Here is a 23,057-nt window from a genome sequence, read left to right as displayed (position 1 = left end):
AACCATTTTCCCTTGCCGCTTCTGTATGAGATAGTTTGCCCCACTCTGTCTCTCCCCATCTCCTCTCATTTTATTCCTCTCACCTCTTAATTTCACCTTTTAAATATCATCCCTTCCTATTAAATTGGTCCCGTGCCCTCTATCTATGTATACCTGTAAACGTATATACACACATTCACATATGTATTCATATGACCACATACCCTCATATAAAGACATATATCTATATTTCTAATCCCTTCAACTACTGAGAAAAGTTTCATAGGTTACAATTATTGTTTTTCCATGTAGGAATGTTAATAGTTCAAGTTTGGCCAGGTGGCTCAGCGAGCAAGAGCACCGGCTCCAGTGCCGGGACGACCCGGATCAAATCCGGGCCCAGACACTCAGCACCACACCCAGAAACAACAACTGGCCATACAACCCCGAACAAGCCACTCAACCCTGATTGTTTCAAAAAAAAAAAAAAAAGTTCAACTTTGATAAGTTCCTTACGATTTCTTTTCACTGTTTACCTTCTCATGATTCTTTTGCTTCTTGTATCTGAATGTCAAATTTTCTATTCAACTCTGGTTTTTTCAGCAAGAATGCTCGAAAGTCCTGTATTCCACTGAATGACCATATTTTCCCCTGAAACATGATACTCAGTTTTGCTGGGTAGGTGTCTCTTGGTTTTAATCCCAGCTCCCTTGACCTCCGGAATATCATATTCCAGGCCCTTCGATCCCTCAGTGTAGAAGCTGCCAGATCCTGGGTTATCCTGATTGTATTTCCACAATATTCAAATTGTTTCTTCCTGGCTGCTTGTAATATTCTCTCCTTAATCTGGGAATTCCGGAACCTGGCTATAATATTCCTAGGAGTTTTCTTTTTGGGATCTTTTTCAGGAGGTGATTGGTGGATTCTTTCAACCTCTATTTTGCCCTCTGGTTCTAAAACATCAGGGCAGTTTTCTTTGAGAACTTCCTGGAGGATGCTTTCCAGGCTCTTACTTTGGTCATGGCTCTCAGGCAGTCCAATAATTTTTAAATTATCTCTCCTGGATCTATTTTCCAGGTCAGTGGAATTCCATGAGATTCCATGAGATATTTCACATTGCCTTCTATTCTTTCATTTGTTTGGATCTGCTTAACAGCATCTTGATTTCTCATAAAGTCATTAGCTTCCATTTGCTCCAATCTAATTCTGAAGCAATGGTTCTCCTCAGTGAGCTTTTGAGATTCTTTTTCCATCTGGCAGATTTGGCTTTTTAAGGCATTCTTCTCCTCATTTCCTTTTTGAGCCTCTTTTGCCATTTGAGGCAGTCTGTTTTCTAAGGTATTATTTTCCTCAGGCTGTTGACTCTCATTTCATAATTTTCTTGCATTGTTCTCATTTCTCTTCCCAATTTTTCCTCCACTTCTCTTACCTGATTCTTAAGGTCCTCTATGGCCTGTAACCAGCTTGTATTTTCCTTTGAAGCTTTTGGTGCAGGAGTTCTGACTTCACTGTCTTCCTCCTGTTCCATGCTTTGCTCCTTTTTGTCTCCAAAATAGGATTGTAATGTTGGAATCTTCTGTCTGCTTTGTTTCCTTTGCCTGGTCATATCACCCCTCAGTCACTTGACCCCGGGGCTTTTTGCCACAGTAGGACTCTGCCACCAGACAGGGGAGCTTTTGTCCCAAATGCTGGGGTTTTCTCAGCTGCCGGAGGTATTAGATGGGTGCCCTCTCTGAGGTCTCCACACGCTCTGGCAAGCTGGACACACACCCCAGGACCTCCACCCTAGATTGCAATCCAGATCCAAGCAGGTTAAAGCAAGAGCGATTATCCCTCAGACTGGTGCTTGGTTCCCCTACACTCTGCAGGCCAGGAGCTGAAGCCGCCATGTGGCGCTGGCAGGCTGTGCTGGCGTCTCAGCGGTTTCTCACTCCGGGGGTTAAAGCCACGCACTCCCACTTCCTGGGTCCCAAAGTTCAGACTGCACTGGCCTCTCACCTTGTCCTTCGCATCTATGTATTGATAAATCTGGAAACGGCCACAGCTGCTGCTGATCTGGAGTCCCTCTGGCTGGCGGCTGGTCAGGCCCGCCCTGGGGCTAAAGCCTTGGCGTGGTGCTGGGCTTGGCAACCAGAGCGCTGCGCTGGCCGATTCCTGCCAGCCTGCCGGGCTGTCCTCAGCGGGAGGTTAGCTTCTGTGTGTCATTTTGTGGGTTCTGCAGCTCCAAAGTTTGTTTAGAGTCCCCTTTTTACATGGATTGGGGAGGGTGGAAGCCGGAGCCACGGGAAGGTCGTGCTTCTACTCCGCCATCTTGGCTCCGCCCCCCCCAAGCATACTTCTAAAAGACAAACTACAAAGTAGCCTAAAATTCTTAAAAGCCAATATAAATCTCATCTTTTACTGATGTGTTTTGTCATTGTAAAGATACAATCAATACAGACCAAAGAAAATGCCTCCTACATACAAGAGCCATCAGAGCCCCCAGAATATGTAATCGCTATACTTACTTCTATTTGTTCACCTTGTCCATCAGGTTCATCAGTGTCAAGTGCTGAAAGTTCTAATTCAATATCTCGATCAGGCTTAGTATCTGCTGTATCTTCTGTATAATCACTCTGGAAATCAAATAACATTTACACAAAAAAAAATTATGGTTTCTCTTTATAATTAGAAAAACAAAATTCAAAATAGAACAGGTTATAAAAGTGTTACTTATCTGCATTCTAAAGGTGAGAAAACTCAAACTCAAAGGAGTCAAATAATTTGCTCAGTCACACAAGTTAATTGACAATTAGAATTCAAATCTGGGTTTTCTGACCCCTACTCTAGTGTTTTTTCTACTACGATACACAATCTTCAAAAAGATCAACCAAAACTTAACGTAACCATGGTTTGAACTAACACAAAATTAAGCAAAATAAATCAATAACTGAGATTTTTCTATGTACCAAAATACATAAATTTAATTAAATTTCAAGATTCAATTCTTTTTACCTCTCCATTTCTCAATTCCATTTCCTTGCTTAGGAGATTTAAGGTAAGGTGACTGGCTTCATCTAAGGAATTCCATTTCTGTTGCATGGCTAGTGCATTGGCCTCCCTCTGAAGTAACAATGAGTTGCTTTTTGCCTAAGGAAAATATGAATTAAAAACCCACAGACTTTAATTGTCCCATTTTCAAGAATGAAAACAACCAAACAACATAAATACAATATAACTAATCCTACCTGCTGAAGCTCAATGCTCAGAAGATCTCCAGTACTGGAATGCTTTCTATGACTGGATAAATCAGTAACAATAAATCTATCCCTTTAAAGAAAAAAATCATTTTCACTGACATGTACTTTGTTTTGAAAGTGAAACTAATAAATAAGTCAACTGTAGATGCAATTATTATTACCATCAATAATTTTTTTTAAATTAGAATTTCAAGTAATTGGACCAGATCTTAAAATGTTAAATTTTTTCCTGAGCTGTGATAATCTGGAAGAGACCTTAGATATCTTTTCCAATGTCAAGACGTAAACAAAGTGGCTTACCCAAGGTCACACATCCACAGCTAGTCAATGGCAAAGCCTACCAGACTAAGAACTTCTGACTTCTAGCCTAGTACCCTCTCCATGACACCACGCTTGCATGTATGGTCACAGATATAGAACATATGTTGCCTAAACAGGGAGGATGGAATTTATCTTTTGGGTGCACATACTAAGATCTAAGACTATAAAATCGTAACTAATTAAAGATCAGTCTTACCGTTCTATATAGTGTGCTGCAGCAGAATCAGAGCCATATGAACTCCACCTTGAATCAACAGCATTGACATAGGGGACATAATCTGCAGGAATATAAATAATCAACAGTGACAAAGATAGAAAACCAAAACAATTTCATCACATGTATTTATACAGGAAAGTAAAAGTAGTTTCTTAGAACTAAACTATAGTATACAATGTAAAGTTAGTAGTAATCTACAACACCTGATACACTGATGGGTTTAGTAGCACTTCCTTGGGAAGCAGTGGCCTGTATAGGATCTGTGGTATGGTAACCTGTCCGGGAAGATCTGGAAATTGCACCCCATTTGGAGATAATGGGCCCATCACTAAAAGGAATTATAGGATCTTCTTCTTTCACTCTTCTCTGAGTTTCAAATAAATGTACTCTTCTCTTAACATCTCCACTGTCCAAATCCTAAGTATTTAAAAAAAAAAAAACAATAAAACATAAATGATCTTTCTTCAACAAGTGGTACAAGTATTTCCTTTCAGAAGATTTGGGCTCAAATTTTTGGGGAATGTTATTTACTGCTAGCTTTTGGCTAGCTGGACAAGAATGATCATTGAATGTAAATACACATGCCAACTGTTTAAATCAAATCAATACTTTTTGGGCTTCATGAGATATGGACCTACTTATTGCAGATAGATTTATTCAACAAGAAAATGAAAGCTTTTGCTCATTCATAAACTTGAATCAGCATGCATTATTCCCAAAAATCATACCATTAACACAGCATTTGAATTAGCAATTACATCCTTGGGCTCTGCATCAATGGCATTTATACAAGAGCCTATGGTGCCACAGGACCAGGGTGAATAATGGGAAAGATGTTCTTCCTCAAATTTTGTACCACGTACATCACTTACATTCTCGGAGAACTAGTGAGAAAAAACAAAATACAATCAACTTTTATAGTTATAGTTATATTCACTAAGTTATAATTGGTATGAAGTAATTATTATAGTCAGGAGATTTTCAATTATTGAAGAACTGGGATCGTTTTCCTATGACTAACATGAGAAATGGCAGCAAATATATCTTCAAATATTTTAAGCCACTTAGATTAGAAAAATACTTTATATTTATCTCCAATTTATCTTTCCTACAACAATTTTTCTGAGCATATAATGCAAACCGAATACTATCCAAATAAGCCAAACAAAAATATTTCCACATTTACTACATATGCTAAGATACAGAAATATATGACATTCTCTGTCATCAATAAGTTTACTTACAGTTAGGATAGAAAGGCTTGTAAACCTGAATTAATAAGAGAATATGTAACTGACAAACTATTAGTATTGACAACAGAATGACAGAAATCAAGAGAAGGGAAGAGATGAATGTGGGCTGAAGCAGCTAGAGAAGGCTCCCAAAGAGCTGGGATTCAACTTTGAAAGATGAGTAAAATTTAGAAAGTTGTAGGAGGAAGGAGGATGACATTTCACTCTGGGGGAGGGGGAAGGAGAATCAGGACTAGCATTGAGCAAAGAGAAAAACAGGTAGTGCTAAAAAGAAAAAAAAAGAACATAAACTTTTATATAAGTGAGGATGCATGGAATATGTCTGTCTTTCTGATAAGATGTTCATAACACTTAGGAAAAAAATTTCTTCTGATACAATTTTTTGTACGCATTAAACAAATAGCTCACTCTGGAAATAATGGGAATGAGAATACTAAATTAAGTTAAAGGCATCCTAATGTGAAAAGTTTTTCTAGTACTAAGCAAAATGGCAACACCTCTCAAACCCAAATTACTTGAATGATACACTAGATATTTCTATACCTCTTCCTGATAAGACCTATACTGCTACAGAGAGATATATGTTAACCACGTAACAGCTTAAACAAAACCCAAGAATTTTCCACCTTGTTAATTCTAGTTAAAATAAATACTTCTCCTTTGAGCAAAAGTAAGCGTTGGCCTGACCCTGAAAGGCATGAAGTAACTTCCTACCTCGGTACGAAAGTCTACACTGAACAGAGGAGAAGGCGGTGTCGGCGACTGTGTTGCCATAGGAAGAGTTGAAGAAACAAGGGGTGCTTTCTGGGTATGATATTGCGCCCACTGTTCTGGTTTTCGTCTTAACTGATCCTCATAACTGGTCTTCAAATGACCACAAGGTTCCTAGGGGGAAACAACCAAACATTCTTAGTTATCTAAAAAGCAGAATGGAAAATTAAATGCCTGTACCAAGATAATAAAAGTAGTTTACTAAGTCAATTTTTTTTAAAAGGGAGGGAGGGTGAGAGAACATGGAATTTTATACATGCATACATATTTACACACACACGTCCTTGTACATGTGCAAATATACACTATATACACGTGTATGTTAATAAATGTGCACATATAGTATATATGTATACACACACAAATATTTAAACTCCAATGGAAGAAATAAGAGAAGTAATAAGTTGGGGAAGAGAGTAGGGTAGGAAAAAGTGATGGAGAAAAGAATAACTAATTTAACATTCATTCACTGAAAGAACATATTAAACACGTTTTACATATATTGCACTATACCAGGCACCAGAATATTCAAAGACAAAGCGTGACTCCTGCCCTCAAAGGGCTTTCAATATAGCAAGAGTAGTGGTAAGAAATATGCCCTGATACAAATCAGCATACAAGTACATAAAAAAGGTACTAAAGTAGTCTAAGATCAGATGAAGAAATCATTTTCAAGCTAAGGAAATAATCAGGGAAAGCTTCATGAAGCAGAGCCATGAAAGACTGATACACTGTTAATAGAGATGGGGAGCAGATCAAAGGAAAAGGATATCTTGGTATTGTGAAATGTGTGCGTAAAAAAGTAGAGGTGGGAGCAGGCTCAGAGTTGTGAGTAGTCCAGTTTGGCTAGAACAAAGTACACAAAAGGAAATAGTTTAAAACTCAGCTCAAAAGCAGGCTGAAGGCACTGTTCATAAGGGCCTTAGAATCTAGAATTTGGGTTTTTATTCAACAGACAATGAAAAGACACTGAAGATTACTCAGAAGTGGACTGATGTTCCAAGACCAAGGCATTAGTAAAACTAATCTGGCAATGTGAGCAAAATGGATCAGAGAACAGAAGGCATGATAATATTCTAGGTCAACTAGCTTTGGGTTTGGATTGAAGTGGTCTAATTAGAATAGTAAGAAAGAGGCACAAATATGAGACATAGCATAACATGTGACCATTCAATTTTCTCTTAATAGTCAAGAAGAAAAATAAAATGCTCTGTGCTTGAATTCTGATGTTTTACACACACACACACACACACACACACACACACACACACACGGTGTAATCTTCTTACTTCCTCTATCACCTACCCTTGGTAAAGGTACAGTTGTCCTTGGCTCACTTGGAGGCTGACAAGCCATTGGATAATAACCATCCAGGGAACTACTATATCTTTCTCGCAAAGACGTCTGATATACAGACGAATGCATCACATCCATTGGAGGTAAAGAATTGCTCCTAATAATGTCATCTCGTTGGTACATTGGTGGACGCCAGATACGCCGGCTGTCATACACAGGAGCATACATTCCGGAAGGTACTGGGGGAACTGGTCCATACGGCTGCGGAGGAGGAGGCTGGTAAGGAGAAGAATTCACTCGATCTCGAGGGGGAAATGTACTGTAATGATCAGCATATGGCACGGAAGCAGGTGGGAGGGAAGATTCTGGAACATTATTGGACCTCACAAAACGAGGAACACAGGGAGCCACACCAGCTGGTACCGTTGGAGGTGGTGGGTAGTATCCTTGAAAATTGGAAAGAGGCATATTTAATGTGGTCTCAGTACTATCCAGGATTTTAATGGTTTAAAAAGTTTTAAACAAAACTGAATTTGCAAGTAAAGAAAGTTTGTTTTCAGTCAAAATATCAACCTCAAGTTATTCGGTTTTATAAGTAAACTATACATTTAATTATACTACTGCAAGGAAATCATTGCCAACCACTTCTCAAAAACTTGTCAGATTTGTCACATTTTAGCTCCTCTGCTCAAACAAGTCATTTTAATTCTAGGGAATTGATCACCATGAATTCTGGTATGTTTTCTAGCTCTGAACACTTGGTTAATTGGTTGGTTATGTGATTATCCAAATGTTTGGTTCACAGGAATTATCTTCCTTGAACTACTGGCCACTTAGTAACAAAACAATTAAAAGGGTTGGTTTTTTAAAGCAAGCTAAAAGAAATAAAATTTTTCCTTTTAACTTATAAGTTCAATATATTTAAACATATTTAAGATCAAGTATATATAAAACTTCAAAGTACTCACCTGTCTGTGGGTATTGTGGAACTTCAAAGGATATCTGGGTCCTTGGATCTGGAAAATACTGAATGCTTTCAGAAGGCTGAGGATATACAGGTACTCTAGTTACAAATGAACTGGATTTCGGAGGCACAGAATTCAGCTCTGTTCCAACAGTAGGGGGCCCAGCTGAGGTAGCTGCTACATTACTTACAGGAGTCTTGGGTGGAGAACCAATTTTACTGGTGGGGGGGAAAAAGTGGAAAGTCAACCCTTGTCCACAGCTTGGTTCAGCTCTTCTGAAAAGACATCTTTTCTCTAGACCCCAAATTTGGTACTGAAACCACTCTTAAGAAAGACAACAGACACTTCTAAATTGCCAGATTAGTCAATATAATACATTAAAACTCACTTATATTATCAATATAATATCTTATAGTGCCACATTCAAAGCTTCTAGTGAGAACAGGAGATCCTACAAACACATTATCAAGCACTAAAGTCATCTTCCCTACACATAGGTTTTCTCCATTGTGGAAGAAACATCATGAGATTTCTAGTTCAATAATAATCCTTCCAGAAGCAGCTCCATCCACTACATAGATATGGGCAGAGCAGAGTGCTAATTAAATAAAGAATACCATATAGAGAATTACTATAACTCTATCTAGATTAAATGAACTCTCTATAGATTAAACACATATTACTTGGGGGCAGGATAGGTGACATGAAGTTGCTTTTCTAAGGTAGAAAGATAAGAGTAGGCAGCTAGGTGGCGCAGTGAATAGAGCACCGGCCCTGGAGTCAGGAGGACCTGAATTCAAATCTGGCCTTAGACACTTAACACAAAAACTAGTCGTGTGACCTTGGTCAAGTCACTTAACCCCAACTGCCCTCCAAATAAAAAAGAAAGATAAGAGGAGCTACCAGCTTATCCATATCTTATTCCTTCCTATGTCAAACTCTGACATGATCTTGAGAACTGTAATGTATGAGAAACTTGATCTTGCAAATTAATGACACAGGAATACAACATCCTTTATACCAAATGGATTAAGGGTTCTATATCCAATACTGCAGTACAATGGCCAAGAATACTGTACCTAGCATCAGGAAGACCTGAGTTCAAATCCAGTCTCAGAGACTTACTAGCTAACTAAGGTGACAACTTCTGTCTACCTCTTTCAGTTTCCTCAATTTTAAAATGGAGCTAATAAGAGCACCTACCTCCCAGGGTCGTTGTGAAGATTAAGTGAGTTGTTTGTAAAATGTTTAGCACTGTCAAGAACACAACAGGCACTTAAATGCATGTTCCTTCCCCTCCCCTTCAACAGCTGCAGAAGTTAGAATAGGCTTTTCATAGCTTGAATATGTAACAACAAGTATGGGCTACATTTAAGTCATAGCAGACTGGTCTAGCAGATGTTCACTTCAATCAACAGCTGTGTGTTACAAAAATTAACTCTAACTATGGGGTAGGACTCATAGGTACAAACTTATGTTGCTTAGATTGTAGTCTGCAGATATTTTACAAGTATTTTTATTTCTTGGAAGTAAATAAAGGCTGCAAGAAAACCAAATAAGCATTTATTACATGGGGCCCTGCTGTTTAATTTACCAAAACCTTAGGTATTATAATCAAGTAAAAACTCTCAAGCTGCCATTCTGTTTTATTTTTTTCAAAACAATTGTTACCTGGTGAACTATCTAACAAATACTACAAGGGAAAGTAATTTTTTTAAAGGATCAAAATGATAAAGATCAGATATTTATAGGTTAGTATTACTCCCCAATTATCATTTCCATTTTGGAAATGAGGAAATTACAGCAAAGAAAGGTTAAATGACTTGCCTAAGGTAGCCCAACTAGTCTTCAAAATCCAAGAACAACAATCTCCATTTTGAACAATGCTACCACTCACCACGACACACTTCTGCTTTTGATGCCCTTCTTCCACTCCAATATTCAATGGTGTCCCTTGTGCACTTAACTACTATAGCCTTTACTAGACTGTAACCACACAATTTAGACAATATAGTCTATCTTCTATTATTTACTTTTGTACATGTGCTTCATATAACTAGGTGACAGAGTGGACAAGAGAGCTGAGCCCAAGAGCTAGGAAGAACTGAGTTCTAATACAGCCTCCGATACTTACTGTGTGACCATAATTAAGTCACTTTATTTGCCTCAGTTTCAACTGTAAAAAATGTGAATAATAGCACCTACTTTGCAGAGTTGTTGGAAAGTTCAAATAATATTTGTAAAGCACTTAGCACAGTACCTAAAACCTAGTAGGCACTCAATAAAAGCTAGTTTCCTTCCCCTTCCCTGAATAAACTGTAAGTTCCTTAAAAGCCAGACTTTTACCACCTCTGAATATTCAAAATACCAAGGAGATAGAACATAAGTAGGTAATAAATATTTGATGGTTGATACCATCTCCATTGTAACATATTAATAAATTAAGAGCTTTTCAAGAATTTTCAAATGTTAATAAAATTATAGATAATTTTCTACTAGCAAGAGTACACTAAGTAATCCTTTGCATTTGTAGAATACTATGTGTTGTAAGTTTTCACACCTTGTACCTCACTTTAGGCATCACAACTGCACTTAAGGTAAGCAGGAAAGCTTTTAAAGTACTTTAAAGTTTACAAAGTACTTTTTATCCCCATTTAAAAATACTTATTTTACAAATAATTAAATCGAGGCACTAAAAAGGCTTTCACCAAAGTTTACATAGCATACTTTGATAGGAATTGAAATTAGTACACAGGATTCCAAGTCTAACATTCTCTTCACTAAGTCACACTATATACCATGTACTATACTCATTTTCTAAAACTTGGTATTTAGAATGTAAGCTTCTTATAAAATATTTCTTGTTTTGAATAGTATTTACCCTATCATATGCATTAAAATATGCTTTGATAACATTAATGAAAATTATGCAGAGAATTATAAGATACAAGAAAATGCTTAGTCTCAAGGGAACCCATCAGAAAACTTGTTTTCCCATTAAGTTCCACAAATGAATATGTGATATGGTAAAAACAGAAGTAGATTTAGATTGGGTTTATATTCCAATTTTGCTTCTTCCTACCTTGTATGACCTTTAGACAAGTAACAATTTCTTTATGCCTCAGTTTCCTTCAACAAAATAAAAAAGCTGGACCATATGATCTTGTCCCTTCCACCTCTGATTCCATGATCCCATAAATGACTGTAGCCTTTGACAAACCACTTTCCTTAAAACAACTAAGTTTTTTCACCTGAAAAATTAGATGACTTATCCCTACACAAAGCTCATATTAATATCTAGATACATGAAACTAGTATTACTTTTAAAAACCTAGATCAATATGCTGGATACACAAGTACTCAATAAATATTAACTGATTAATCTTCCACAAGCTGAAACTTAGTTACTAAGAGAGCCACAGTGGTACAGTGTATAGAGTTTTGTATAGGTAGTCTACAGACAGACTTTGGAGACAAGAAGAACTGGGTTTCAAGTACTATCTCTGACATATACGACTAGCTATGCTAACATGAACAAGTCACGTAACTCTTCAGTTATATAACTCTTTGAAAGTATAATTTACAAACAAGCCACCTATATACATTGGTGAAGGGAGCTTACCAAACTTAAAGCTAAAGCATCAAAAAAGTATTACTACAATAAAACTGAACTTAAGCTCTAATTCAGGTCCACTATTCCAAAGGAAAATACTTTTATTAAAAATATAGTTAATTGCTTTCTCCAAAATATCACAACTGTTAATATTTCCATTATGTTGGATGGTATGCAAAGTACTTTCCTCATTAATAGCCTATTAGCCAAATAGTGTAAGAATTCATTCCATCATGTTATAGCTGAGGAAACTAAGGCTCAGGGAGGTTATAGGGCTACTAAATTCTGGAAATGCAATTCAAACCCAGAATTCTAGATTTCAAGTCTAGCTTTCTTCTAACTATACCAGGAAGATTCTCATAAATGCCCAGAGGGATTCAAAAAGGACTTTTAAAGAACTAAAATGAAATATTTTAACTTAATGATACCTACTTTTCAGTTACCGATTCTGTAGAAGCCCCAGAGATATTCTGACCACTGGAGCCAACCTTCCCTACTTTCTTCACATTCTCCAGAGCTCTTAATGTGGTGTCAGCACCACGGGGTATTAGCTGGGAAACACTGTTTTCTGTACTTGAAATCCCATTGGTACTTGGAACAAGTTTCCCAGTTGTTTCAGTACTTCCTATGACAGAAATAACATTTCCAGCTGTGGTTGTGACAGTGTTGTTCACGCCAACTTTATTTAGCAGAGGAAATGTTCGTACAGTTGCTGTGATCTTTTTATTCCTTAAACGATACCTGTTTTCAAAAACAAAAGAATGCAAACTATTAAGTACCAATTAAAAACCTGTCAAAATCATTAATATTCAGAGAAATACCAATTAAAGCAACCATGGGGTATCGTGATATTGGCAAACATGGTAAAAGATGGAAAATTTCAATGTTGAAAGAGTTATGAGACAAGCAATGAAGCTTATGAATTGGTCCACTTGTTTAAAAAAATGTTAATGCAAGGAAAGTTACCAAACTGCTCATAATGAATTACAATGCAGAAATCTCATTATGGGGTTTCTATCCATAAGGAAGTTAAGCAAAAATAAAAAATACACATATATGAATATATTCACAGTAGTATTATCTCTAATTTTAAAAATATGAAAATAAAATGTACCTAATGATTAGGGAATATCTGAAAATATGGTATGTAAATATAATGAAATATTATATACCATAAGGAGGAATCAATATGAAGAATTATATAAAACAAGGAAAGGTAAAAGAACAATATATAAAATGATTACAATATGAATCAAAACACTAAAAGGCAACAAAATGCAGGTCAAATACAAAGGGCAATGTTGATATCAAACAGTAATTTTATATTTCTCTCCTTCATGCCATATTGGCCTGCTAGTTATTACCCATAACAGTCTAACTCCTCTCATGCTTTTATACCAATAGTACCCCATGCCTGGACTATATTCTCTCCTGACTTCTCCCTGATGGAATATCTAAATTCCTTCCAAGCACATTATCAGGTACTACCTCCTACCTGGGTTCTTCACTAATCTACTACCCTCTACCCTATTAGTGCTCTCATCTTCCAGAAAGAATTTCCTTATGGTTGTACTCTGCATTTACTATCTACCTACACTTCGTATCACCACATTGACTCTTAACATCCTTGAAGGCAGAGACTTTTTGTTATACTCTGAACATAGTAGACACTTAATCAATAAACCTTTATTAAGTGCTTAATTTGTGCCAGGCACTGTGCTAAGTGCTGGGGAATACAAGGAAAAGCAAAAATATACCTGCATGTGAGGAGTCCACATTCCAAAGGGAGAGAGAGCACGAAAAAATATGTGTATACAAACAAGATATATGCTATATAAATGAAAGTGGGAAAGCGTAGGAGGGGAGAAGGGGAGGGAGTTGGTGGATGAGGAAGAGTGGAAAAGCAGAAGTTAGAATTTGAGTTGAGATGAGGCTTGAAGGAAACCATTTAATGTTAAAATAAAATGAATCACTGATCTCTTAAATGCTTAGTCTCACTGCATACTGCAGTATTGAAGAGGAGTATCTTCAAGAACATCAGTATGAAGATGATTATATCTCACATATCCACATCTGTGAATGAAGATGAAGAGATTGAGAAATTCTATGAAGTACTCACTTGGGCACTCTAAATTATACCAACACATAATTAACCCTCTATGGTTTTAATACACAGTGGAGGATGGCAAAAAGTATACTGCAAAACATGGCTCAGAAGAAGGAAAGGTTAGAACATAAAGAAGCCTCAAATATAGACATCATGAATATTTTCTAAAAGAAAAAATAAGGAGGGTTTTGGACATGACGATCACCAAATAAATTCACAAAATACAAAAGTAATATTTTAATATTGGAAATGCCTGGCAAACAATGAGGAAGTTATTTCTGAAACACTTATTTGTGTATTGTCAAGCCACTGATATATTAGAAGAAATAAGAATATATGTCATGCAACTAACTACTAAAAACGGTTAATGGATAAAAGAAGATACATTGTTTAGACTATCATTGTTTAATGAAGAAGCTTAACCATTGTAAAATTCAACACCAAAAGAAGGGAAGCAAGAGACACTTCATTCTGGAAGTACTTACATCTCCTTGCCCACAGAGGAAACAAGCATAGCATTAGAATATAAACTCACTTCTAATATCTTACGTAATAGGAGGGCAGTGGATAGAGCACCAAGTCTGGAGTTAGGAAGATTCAAGAGTTCAAATCTGACCTCAGACACTTATTGGCTAGGTGACCCTGGGCAAGCAACTTAACCCTGTCTGCTTCAGTTTTCATCATGAACTGGGGAAGGAAATAGCAAACCACACCAGTATCTTTGCCAAGAAAACCCCAAACCGGGTCACAAAGAGTCAAATACAACTGAGCAATAACAGAACAGAATGGTAAAGGCTAATAAGCAGTATCACCTTATTAGAAGAATAAAAACAAGTTAACAGTAAATATAACAAGAGACCCAAATAAGCAACACCATGCAGAACTCGTTAAGAGATGAAACTGGTAGGACAGAGAACTGATAAAAGATGGAAAAGATCTGTGAAGGTTTCAGTGACAAACTCTTGTATCCACCAATAAATCCACCAATAGAGTCATCATATGGGTATTCTAATATAACAGTCTCTGATATGATACATGCCAAGGTAGAAATAGCAATACAGAAAGCAAAGGATTTAGTGAGAAAAATGAGAGTAGTTTTTTGCAAACTTATCAAAACTAACAACTGAAAAAAAGTGTGGTCTATGAGTAATATAATGGCCAATTATGATCCCAGTAGACTACTTGTTTAATAATGCTTCCTATAGTCTGGCAGAAAAGAGATGAAGAGTAGAATGGATATACATTTTCAGAAACAGAAAATGTGTGAATTTTGTTTTGTGTAACTACATTTATGTTTCAAGAGAGCAGGGAGGGGGTAGTGGGAGGTAAGAACACAGTTGGGAGGAAATAGAGGGGTAGTGATAGTAATACTTAAAAAAAGAAAAGAATGTCAATAAATCATTAAAAAAACAGAAAACAGTAGAATGAAGTTCAGAAAGAAATATAAACAGAGCAGTGTTGGAACTATGCTAAACCTGAAACATTAAGACAACAACAAAAATTTCCAGGCTATACATATTAGAGATTCAAAGCTTCATATGCAGTACTTTTCTTTGTACAGAGAAACATTCATGTGGCAAAGTTCATTTGTAAAGTTCATGTTATTAAAAAGGAATTTTGTTTTAGAAAATTAAGAAAATATGCACTAAATTTGTAGCAATTAAAGTTGAATCCAGAAGATAAAGATAAACACAGAACAAAAGGTAAAAGCCTCATGAAATAACAGCCAAAAACTGAAATATTACAATTCCTACTCTGCATACTTAAGCGTTATACCATACCAGTTGCCAGGTACCATCAAAAGAAGCAACTCAAAGGCCAGTGTTTTTAGGGTCTGGAGTAACTCTAAACATCCCACATGAGGCAGAATACAGTAATTCTGCAAAGCCAAATTAGAAAACAGTATTGCAACTTGGGAGGGAGACTGGGGGAGATGGCAACACGGAGAGAACAACAGAGAAGCCCTACAGACTTCTGTGGCTTAAGGAAAAGGAGCTACAATTCTAACTGGGAATAGAATTCTCTAAAAAGGTTTATTCCAAAAAGGGCCCACATGTCCCAGTCATGAGAATGCTAAGGATGTCTAGCCTTGGAGGTCTGTACAACAGATGAAGAGGTTAGAACCAAAGAGTGAGGAGAGAAGTTGTAAACAAATTATAAGGAAACAAAAGACTAAAGTTCCAAGAAAGCAAAGCAATATATAAAACTTAGCTTCTAAGGAGGTAAAAGAAGAGTGAGACTCAAATGCAGAAAAAAATAATCTTTTTTTTAATCCAAAGTGTTACTATTAAACTGAATAATTAGTTTATAAACATCACAGACAAGAGAAACACAATAAGGAGCAATTATCAAGAAAAGAAATGAAAAAAATCTCATATTTATAAGACATTGCTTAAAATAGACAGCAAAGCAGGACCATCAAGGGGAAAAAAATGTCCTCCTCTCTGTTCTCACACAAAATTTTTATTTTCCATCTCCATGCCTTTCCACTAGTCCTTCCTAACTTTTGCTTCACTGAATTCCTATTTGCCTTCAGGATGTAGTTCAAACACCACCTTCTACATGAAGTCTTTCTTCATCCAACCCCTAGTGCCCTCACTTCCAGACAATTCTGGATTTAATTGTTACATTTATTTTTGTCACACACACACACACACACACACAATCTATATCTATACAATTTGGTTACCACCCTCATTCAAATGGAAGCTCCCTGGAGAAGAGGAAATTTTATTCTGTATTCTAAGCTCATGGAAGATTAAGTACTTAGTAAAGACTTGTTATTTAAATGAAAAAAATCAGGAAAAGAGAAGGAGAAAAAAATGAATATTCCAGACTGAAAGCTATGTTCCCCTATAAGTGAATCAGTAACTTTTATGGAAAGGTTAGTAGTAGGGAGTTGTCCAAGAGGGAAGAGGAGATAGGAGACGGTGGATAACTAGAGATATACCCTCATCAAACCCAGGGAACAATGGAATACTGGCGAGTTATTTCTTTAGCCTCTTCCAGTAAAGACAGCACCATGAAAGATTTCAGTCAAGAAGGTTCCCCAGGGGCGGCTAGGTGGCACAGTGAATAGAGCACCAGCCCTGGAGTCAGGAGGACCTGAGTTCAAATATAGCCTCAGACACTTAACACTTACTAGCTGTGTGACCTTGGGCAAGTCACTTAATCCCAACCCTGCCCTCCCCCCTCCAAAAAGCAAAAAAACAAAAACAAAAAAAGGTTACCCAAAGAACTACCTTAGGAATAAGGAAACAAAGTACTAGATGAAACAAAGATTAAAGAAAAACAAAGAGAAACACCAGAAACCTCTATCTTATGAGGAATGCACCAGGAAATGGTGCCAAAGCCTCAGACATCCTACAGGTAATGGCAGCAGGAACCAGGACACAGATACCTCATGTATAACTTCAGAAGAGAAGAGGCATACAGGACAGGGTGGGGACTGGGACACAGAAAACTAGTCCAAGAGAATCTTAACTCCCAAGATTCAGAAAGAAACAGAATCTGGGCCTTGTCACCCTATCTCAGATGGCAAGTGAAAGGCAAAACCCACTTTGGTGCAAAATCACCAATCCAAGAACTGTGAATTAAGATGTCAATAACGAAGGAAAATTAATACAATGAAAAAGTACTACAGGTTAAAATAATTTGAAGAAGAAAACAGTTCTATATAATTAAACTTAGAACCCTATTAAAAAACAGTTTGGTCACAAGGAATTCAAAAGTTGATGGAAGAAATGATGTAAAAGTCACTTAGAGGGGAAATATATGGCTTAGAAAGAAAGGTAGAAAACCATACCCAAGGGTTAGGTCCCTTAAAAAACAGAATGGAGCAATCAGTAGTTTAATGACACCAGAATAAACATAATCATTTTTTAATTAAAATATGAAAAAATAAAAGACAACACTAAGTATTAATTATTAAAAATATGTGACATGGAAAAGGATGAAGAGATATTGCTTAAGAACCATCAGACTTATTAAAACAATGACCAAGCCAAAATAATGTGGATGTCACATTTTTTTAAAATCAAAGAAGAAAACTCTACAGATAGAAGGCAAAGTTTAAATATAAAAAATCCAGTAGTCACTGCCTGAAATAAATTGCACATTGAATTACTGATCAAAATCCAGAGCTTGTAGGTTGAAGAAATAATACTTCCAGTAGCCAGGAAGAAAGAGATAATGTACCAAGGAACCACTCAGAACACACAAGATTATGTGGCAAATGTTATAAAGGAAAGGAAACCTTGGACTAGGAAACACCAAAAGGGAGAAGAAGAAAAAGGCTTATAAAGATGAATAATTTATCCTGCCAAACTTATTATAAAGCTACAGAAGAAAAAAAGATGTTCAAGTATTTCTGTTGACAAACTGGCTTGAATTTCTAAAACAACCCACAGGAGACAAGAGTAACCTAGATAAGGATATGTGAGCAATTTGAAAGGAATAAATAATTATGAAAAATAACCCAAAGGGGAGAAGAGACCATTGTCCCTGTATAATCCCAATGACTTAAGGGATCAAAGGAGGAACACAGAATGGTGGTATGATTTTGCTTAGCTTTAAGTGAGAAAAATAAAAATATTACTCAAGAAATGATGGAGAAAAATCCCTGTTTATCATAACTGAAATACACTAGAACATGAGTGTACAAATATGGAGGTGAAGGTGGGGAGATTGAGCATCTCATGAACCTTACTTCTGTCCAAACAAAAGAGCAGATATACAATGAATTAACCAATATAAGAAAAAGGTTGGATAAGCAGAGTTCAGAACCAAAAAAAAGGTAAAGAGGATAACAAAAGATAAAATGGACGATTTTGACTCTATAAAAAGTTTTGCACAAAATCAATGCAGCTAAAATTAGAAGGAAAGAAGCTTTCTGGGGGAAAAAATTTTTAGAATAAGTTTTATTAATAAAAGTTCTCACTTCCAAGATATACAGAGAACTGATTCAAATTTATAATAATAAGAGCCATTCCATAATGGATAAATAAGAAAAGGATATGAACCGCCAGTTTTGAGGGAAAAAAAGAATTCCAAGCTATCAATAGCCAAATGAAGAAATGCTCCAAGTCACTAATAAGAGAAATGAAAACTAAAGTATCTAAAGTTTTACCTCATACTCATTTGGCAAAGTGGATGAAAAAAAATTCTGGAGGAGATATGGGAAATCAGATAGAATAATTAATTATGAATGGAGCTATGAACTAGTCCACGCATTCTGGAACCATGTCAAAAAAAATTCCTAAACTTCACACACACCCTTTGACCCAGCTCTTCTACTACTATGACTATACCTCAAGGAGATCAGAGAAAGAAGAAAATGCCCTTAATGTACAAAAATACTTAATAGCATTTTTCTGTGGTAGAAAAGAACTAGAAATTAAGGGGATGCCAATAAACTGGGAAATCCCTGAACAAAATATGATACATGAATGTAACACAATCACACAGTACTATAAGAAATGATAATAGGAACTCTTTGAGAGGAACCTGGAAAAATTTGTTACAAACTGATAAAATGTGAGAAGAATCAGGAGAATAAATAACACAATAATAAAACCACTGTAAAGACAAAGAAGTTTTAAGAACTCTAGTCAATGCAATGACCGTGATTCTGGAGGACTCATGATGAAACATGTTACCTAACCTCCCTCCTCATTGAGAAATAATGAACTCAGGGTAGGAAAAATTGTTTACTTACGTATATCTGTTGAACTGATTTTGTTTTTCTTTCTTAAAAGGATTAGAAAAAGTTAGAGAGGATATAGAATTTTGTTCACTGAAAAAATAAAATTTAATTAAAAGAGGAAGGAGAGAATACAAGGAAGCCACTGTTAGGAATAAAATCTCCATACATACCAAAATGTTTATAGCAGTAAAAAATTGTAAACAAAGTAGATAACTATTTATTAGGGAATGGCTGAACAAATTGTGGCACATGAATGTAATGGAAAAATTGTGCTATAAGAAATTATGTGTGTGATGAATACAAAGAAGCATGGAAACATTTATATGAACTGATGCAGAGTGAAGTAAGCAGAGCCTAGAAAATATATAAAATAACTACAACAATGTAAATGGAAAGACAACAACATAACGAAAAAATACATGTAACAAAATTTTAGAGAACAAGCAGGACTTGAATGAAGAGATATGAGAAAACACTCCCAACCTACCCCTTCAGGGAGGTAGGAGGCCCACAAAGCATTTGTATATGTTTTTAGACTTTCATAATTTATAGTAATCAGTTGTGCTGATTATCTTTTCCTCTTTAAAAAATATTATTTGTAGGGGCGGCTTACTGGTGCAGTGAATATAGCACTGGCCTTGGAGTCAGGAGGACCTGAGTTCAAATCTGGCCTCAGACACTTAACACACATACACACATACACACACACACACACACACACACACACACACACACACACACACACTAGCCGTGTGACCTTGGGCAAGTCACTTAACCTCAAATGCCCTCCAAAAAGCAAATATATATATATATATATATATATATATATTATTTGTTATGTGGGAAGGCTCACTGGGAGAAGAAGGATATTTGGGATAACTATAATGACCATAAATTTTTTAAAAAAATAAAAGGGGAGAAAAGGAAGAAGGAAGCTCAAGATAAGGGACGGTGGGAGAGAAAATATTCACAAAGAAAACAAAACAAAATGCAAATTTAAAAAACTGAAATTTGACCTTACACTCATCAGATTTGGCAAAGATGACAAAAACTGAAAATGGCAATTATTGGAGGGGCTATAGGAAAGCCATGATACTGGAAGAGAGCTGTGAAATAGTTCAACCATTTAGGAAAACCCCCTGGAACCATATCCAAAATGTCAAACTGTAATATACACTTTGACCCAGCAATAGCAATACTAGACAAATACCCTAAACAGATTAAAGTCATAGGGAAAGTGCCCATGTCTACAAAAATACTTGCAGAAGCAGTTTTTAATTCAGGAGAGAAATTAGAAGCAAAGTGGATGCTCATCAACTGAGGAATGGCTAAATGTAATGAATATGACTGAGTCAGAAGAACTGAAAAATTCAGAAAATCCTGAAAATATCTGAATGAATTGATATAGGATAAAGCAAAAACCACAACTTGCACGATAACACAATAATTTAAGGGAAAATAACTGACTCTCATCTCTTTGAAGAAACATGATAGATAAGAAGTGAAGAATGAGACAATTTCTGGACAGTCAATTTTGAATGGTATTACCTGGTTACATTTATTTGTCATAAGGTAAGAACTCTCTCGGGGAAGGAGAACCAGGGATGAGTTCATAAATAATGAAAGAAATGCTAATTGTAGATCAAAAAGTATCAACAGAACATTAAAATACATAATCAGAAAACAAAAAAGTTCAGAAAAGATATACAGCAATCTTGTTACTACTGTGTTAAGTCTAAAATACATTTTTAGAAAAACTGAAACAAAAATTAATGGTTTCAGAGTTCTTTTTTCTTCTTTAAATAATGAAATGTTTAAGTTAATAATAAAAGAGGAAATTTTTCTAGAGTGAGAGAGATGGAGATTAGAAGATAGGTCTGATCTCAGAAATTCATGGATACAGCCAAAGACAAGGCCATGGTGAGAGGTAAGGGTGAGGGATGAGGAGAAGGTATCTGTAAGACATATTATAATGGACTTTATCAGGAGAAAATGGGCACAATAACAGAGCACCTTCTCCAAATAAGAATTATATCACCTCCAATAATAAAGACCATCCCAGCAGAGGAAAAAGATGGGACCCCTGAGATAGCCAGCACCCAAAATAATATATATGTATGTCTGTGTGTGATGGCATGGGTCAGGTGGAGTAGAGGGTGTGTACAGATTAATATATAGGATAACTTGGCCTTAAAAATATTAAAGAAACATGGTAAGGGCAAGAGGTAGAGTCAGACCTCATGATTTAGAATTCAATGACTGCTACCACATGATACTATTTCATGAACTGACATTTCTAAAAATGAAGTGTGAAAAAATAAGTCAGAACAGAAACAAAAGAAAACATATATAAGAAGGATGAAGGGTTAGAATGGAACAAAACTTCAAAACTGGAATAATATCAAAACAGGAAAGAAAAGGAAGAATAAATTTGGAGAGCTAGAAGCTCCACCTGGGAGAAAAGAAAGCAAAAGAGCCTAAAAGGGGATACAAATAACGAAAAAATAAAAAGTAAATTAAGACTCCTCTGGAAAAGGTGACCAAAAAATGCTGCTTATTTTAAGAGGTTGGGGCATAGGGGAGAAGGGAAGATTGAGAATCACACTTATCTGAGCTGGAACAGGCAAGGATGAAGAAGGGAAAGAGAGCAAAGGGTGTGTGGGTGGGTGTGGGTATGTGTGTGCGTGTGTGTGTGTGTGTGTGTGTGTGTGTGTGTGTGTGTGAATTAAGAACCTAATTCAAGGAACTTGGGACAGGCAAGGTAGCAACAGCAGGGTTAGCTTACAGGAATCCCAGGGGAAAAGTGCTAATTTAAGAAGAGCATGAAATTAAATACAAAATACATAAACTGAGGAAGACATAACCCTAATCATCAGAACCTAAAATGTAAACTAGATGGCAGAATGGATAAGAAAACAGAATGTAACAATTTTCTGCAAATACTTTCAGGAATTGTAAACATGCTATCAGACAAAGCAAAAATGTCAAACTAGCTAAAACAATGAAACTAGATTAAATGTAATTAATCATTAACAAAAGTAAACATATTCACCAAAAGGGCACTACATGTAAATTAATAAATGAAGAGTTAATTAAAGGGTTAAAAAAAAGATAGGATATAACATAATAATTGCAGATGAGAACATTCTTCTCTCAATGCTGAATAAAACTGTCATAAAGATGAACAGAAAGAAAACTATAAAACTGAACAGACTGTAGAAGTTATATTTAAAAGATTTATGGAGTTTTTAAGTTTTCTTTTTAAAATTCAATTATCAAAAATCACAAACATCACAAAACATGATGAATACAGGAAAAGCCTGTACAAGAAACTGAACTATACCACATTTTGGATTTGTATGATAAGGTTAAGAAGGGTATTAACAAACTGTTACTTTTTTTTATCCTTTCTGTTCCTTCTCCCTCTCCCTCCCTCTATGCAACTTTTAAAATGCTTAATCAATTTTATCACTATCTGAATGGAAAAATTGAAGAACATACTTATTTTGCAGCATTACATTATACTTTCACAAGAAGAGACTATGTGTTGGGTTACAAAGAATTACACAAATGTGATAAGGCAAAAATATTA

At 36.0% G+C, this 23,057-nt stretch overlaps 1 protein-coding gene across 4 annotated transcripts in view; it reads right to left on the bottom strand.

Moving 5' to 3' along the window:
• RC3H2 (ring finger and CCCH-type domains 2) overlaps nt 1-23,057 on the bottom strand; it is a 96,270-nt gene that overhangs the window by 4,393 nt on the left and 68,820 nt on the right. For all 4 annotated transcript variants that reach the window (XM_069073723.1, XM_069073722.1, XM_069073721.1 and 1 more), the window contains 10 exons: nt 12,087-12,395; nt 8,045-8,259; nt 7,086-7,522; nt 5,724-5,894; nt 4,485-4,640; nt 3,960-4,173; nt 3,736-3,817; nt 3,207-3,288; nt 2,974-3,108; nt 2,487-2,594 (listed from right to left, as the gene is read on the bottom strand). In XM_069073723.1, coding sequence (XP_068929824.1) covers nt 2,487-2,594; nt 2,974-3,108; nt 3,207-3,288; nt 3,736-3,817; nt 3,960-4,173; nt 4,485-4,640; nt 5,724-5,894; nt 7,086-7,522; nt 8,045-8,259; nt 12,087-12,395 — 1,909 coding nt within the window. The remainder of the gene's footprint in view (nt 1-2,486; nt 2,595-2,973; nt 3,109-3,206; nt 3,289-3,735; nt 3,818-3,959; nt 4,174-4,484; nt 4,641-5,723; nt 5,895-7,085; nt 7,523-8,044; nt 8,260-12,086; nt 12,396-23,057) is intronic.

The sequence above is a fragment of the Petaurus breviceps genome, unplaced genomic scaffold (genome assembly GCF_028583685.1).
Source record: "Petaurus breviceps papuanus isolate PSGF00001 unplaced genomic scaffold, PetGlider_PUasm1.0 90879, whole genome shotgun sequence".
Classification (NCBI taxonomy): Eukaryota; Metazoa; Chordata; class Mammalia; order Diprotodontia; family Petauridae; genus Petaurus; species Petaurus breviceps.
Note: the sequence above shows the minus strand (reverse complement) of the source record. Positions and strands in the feature narration are given on the sequence as shown.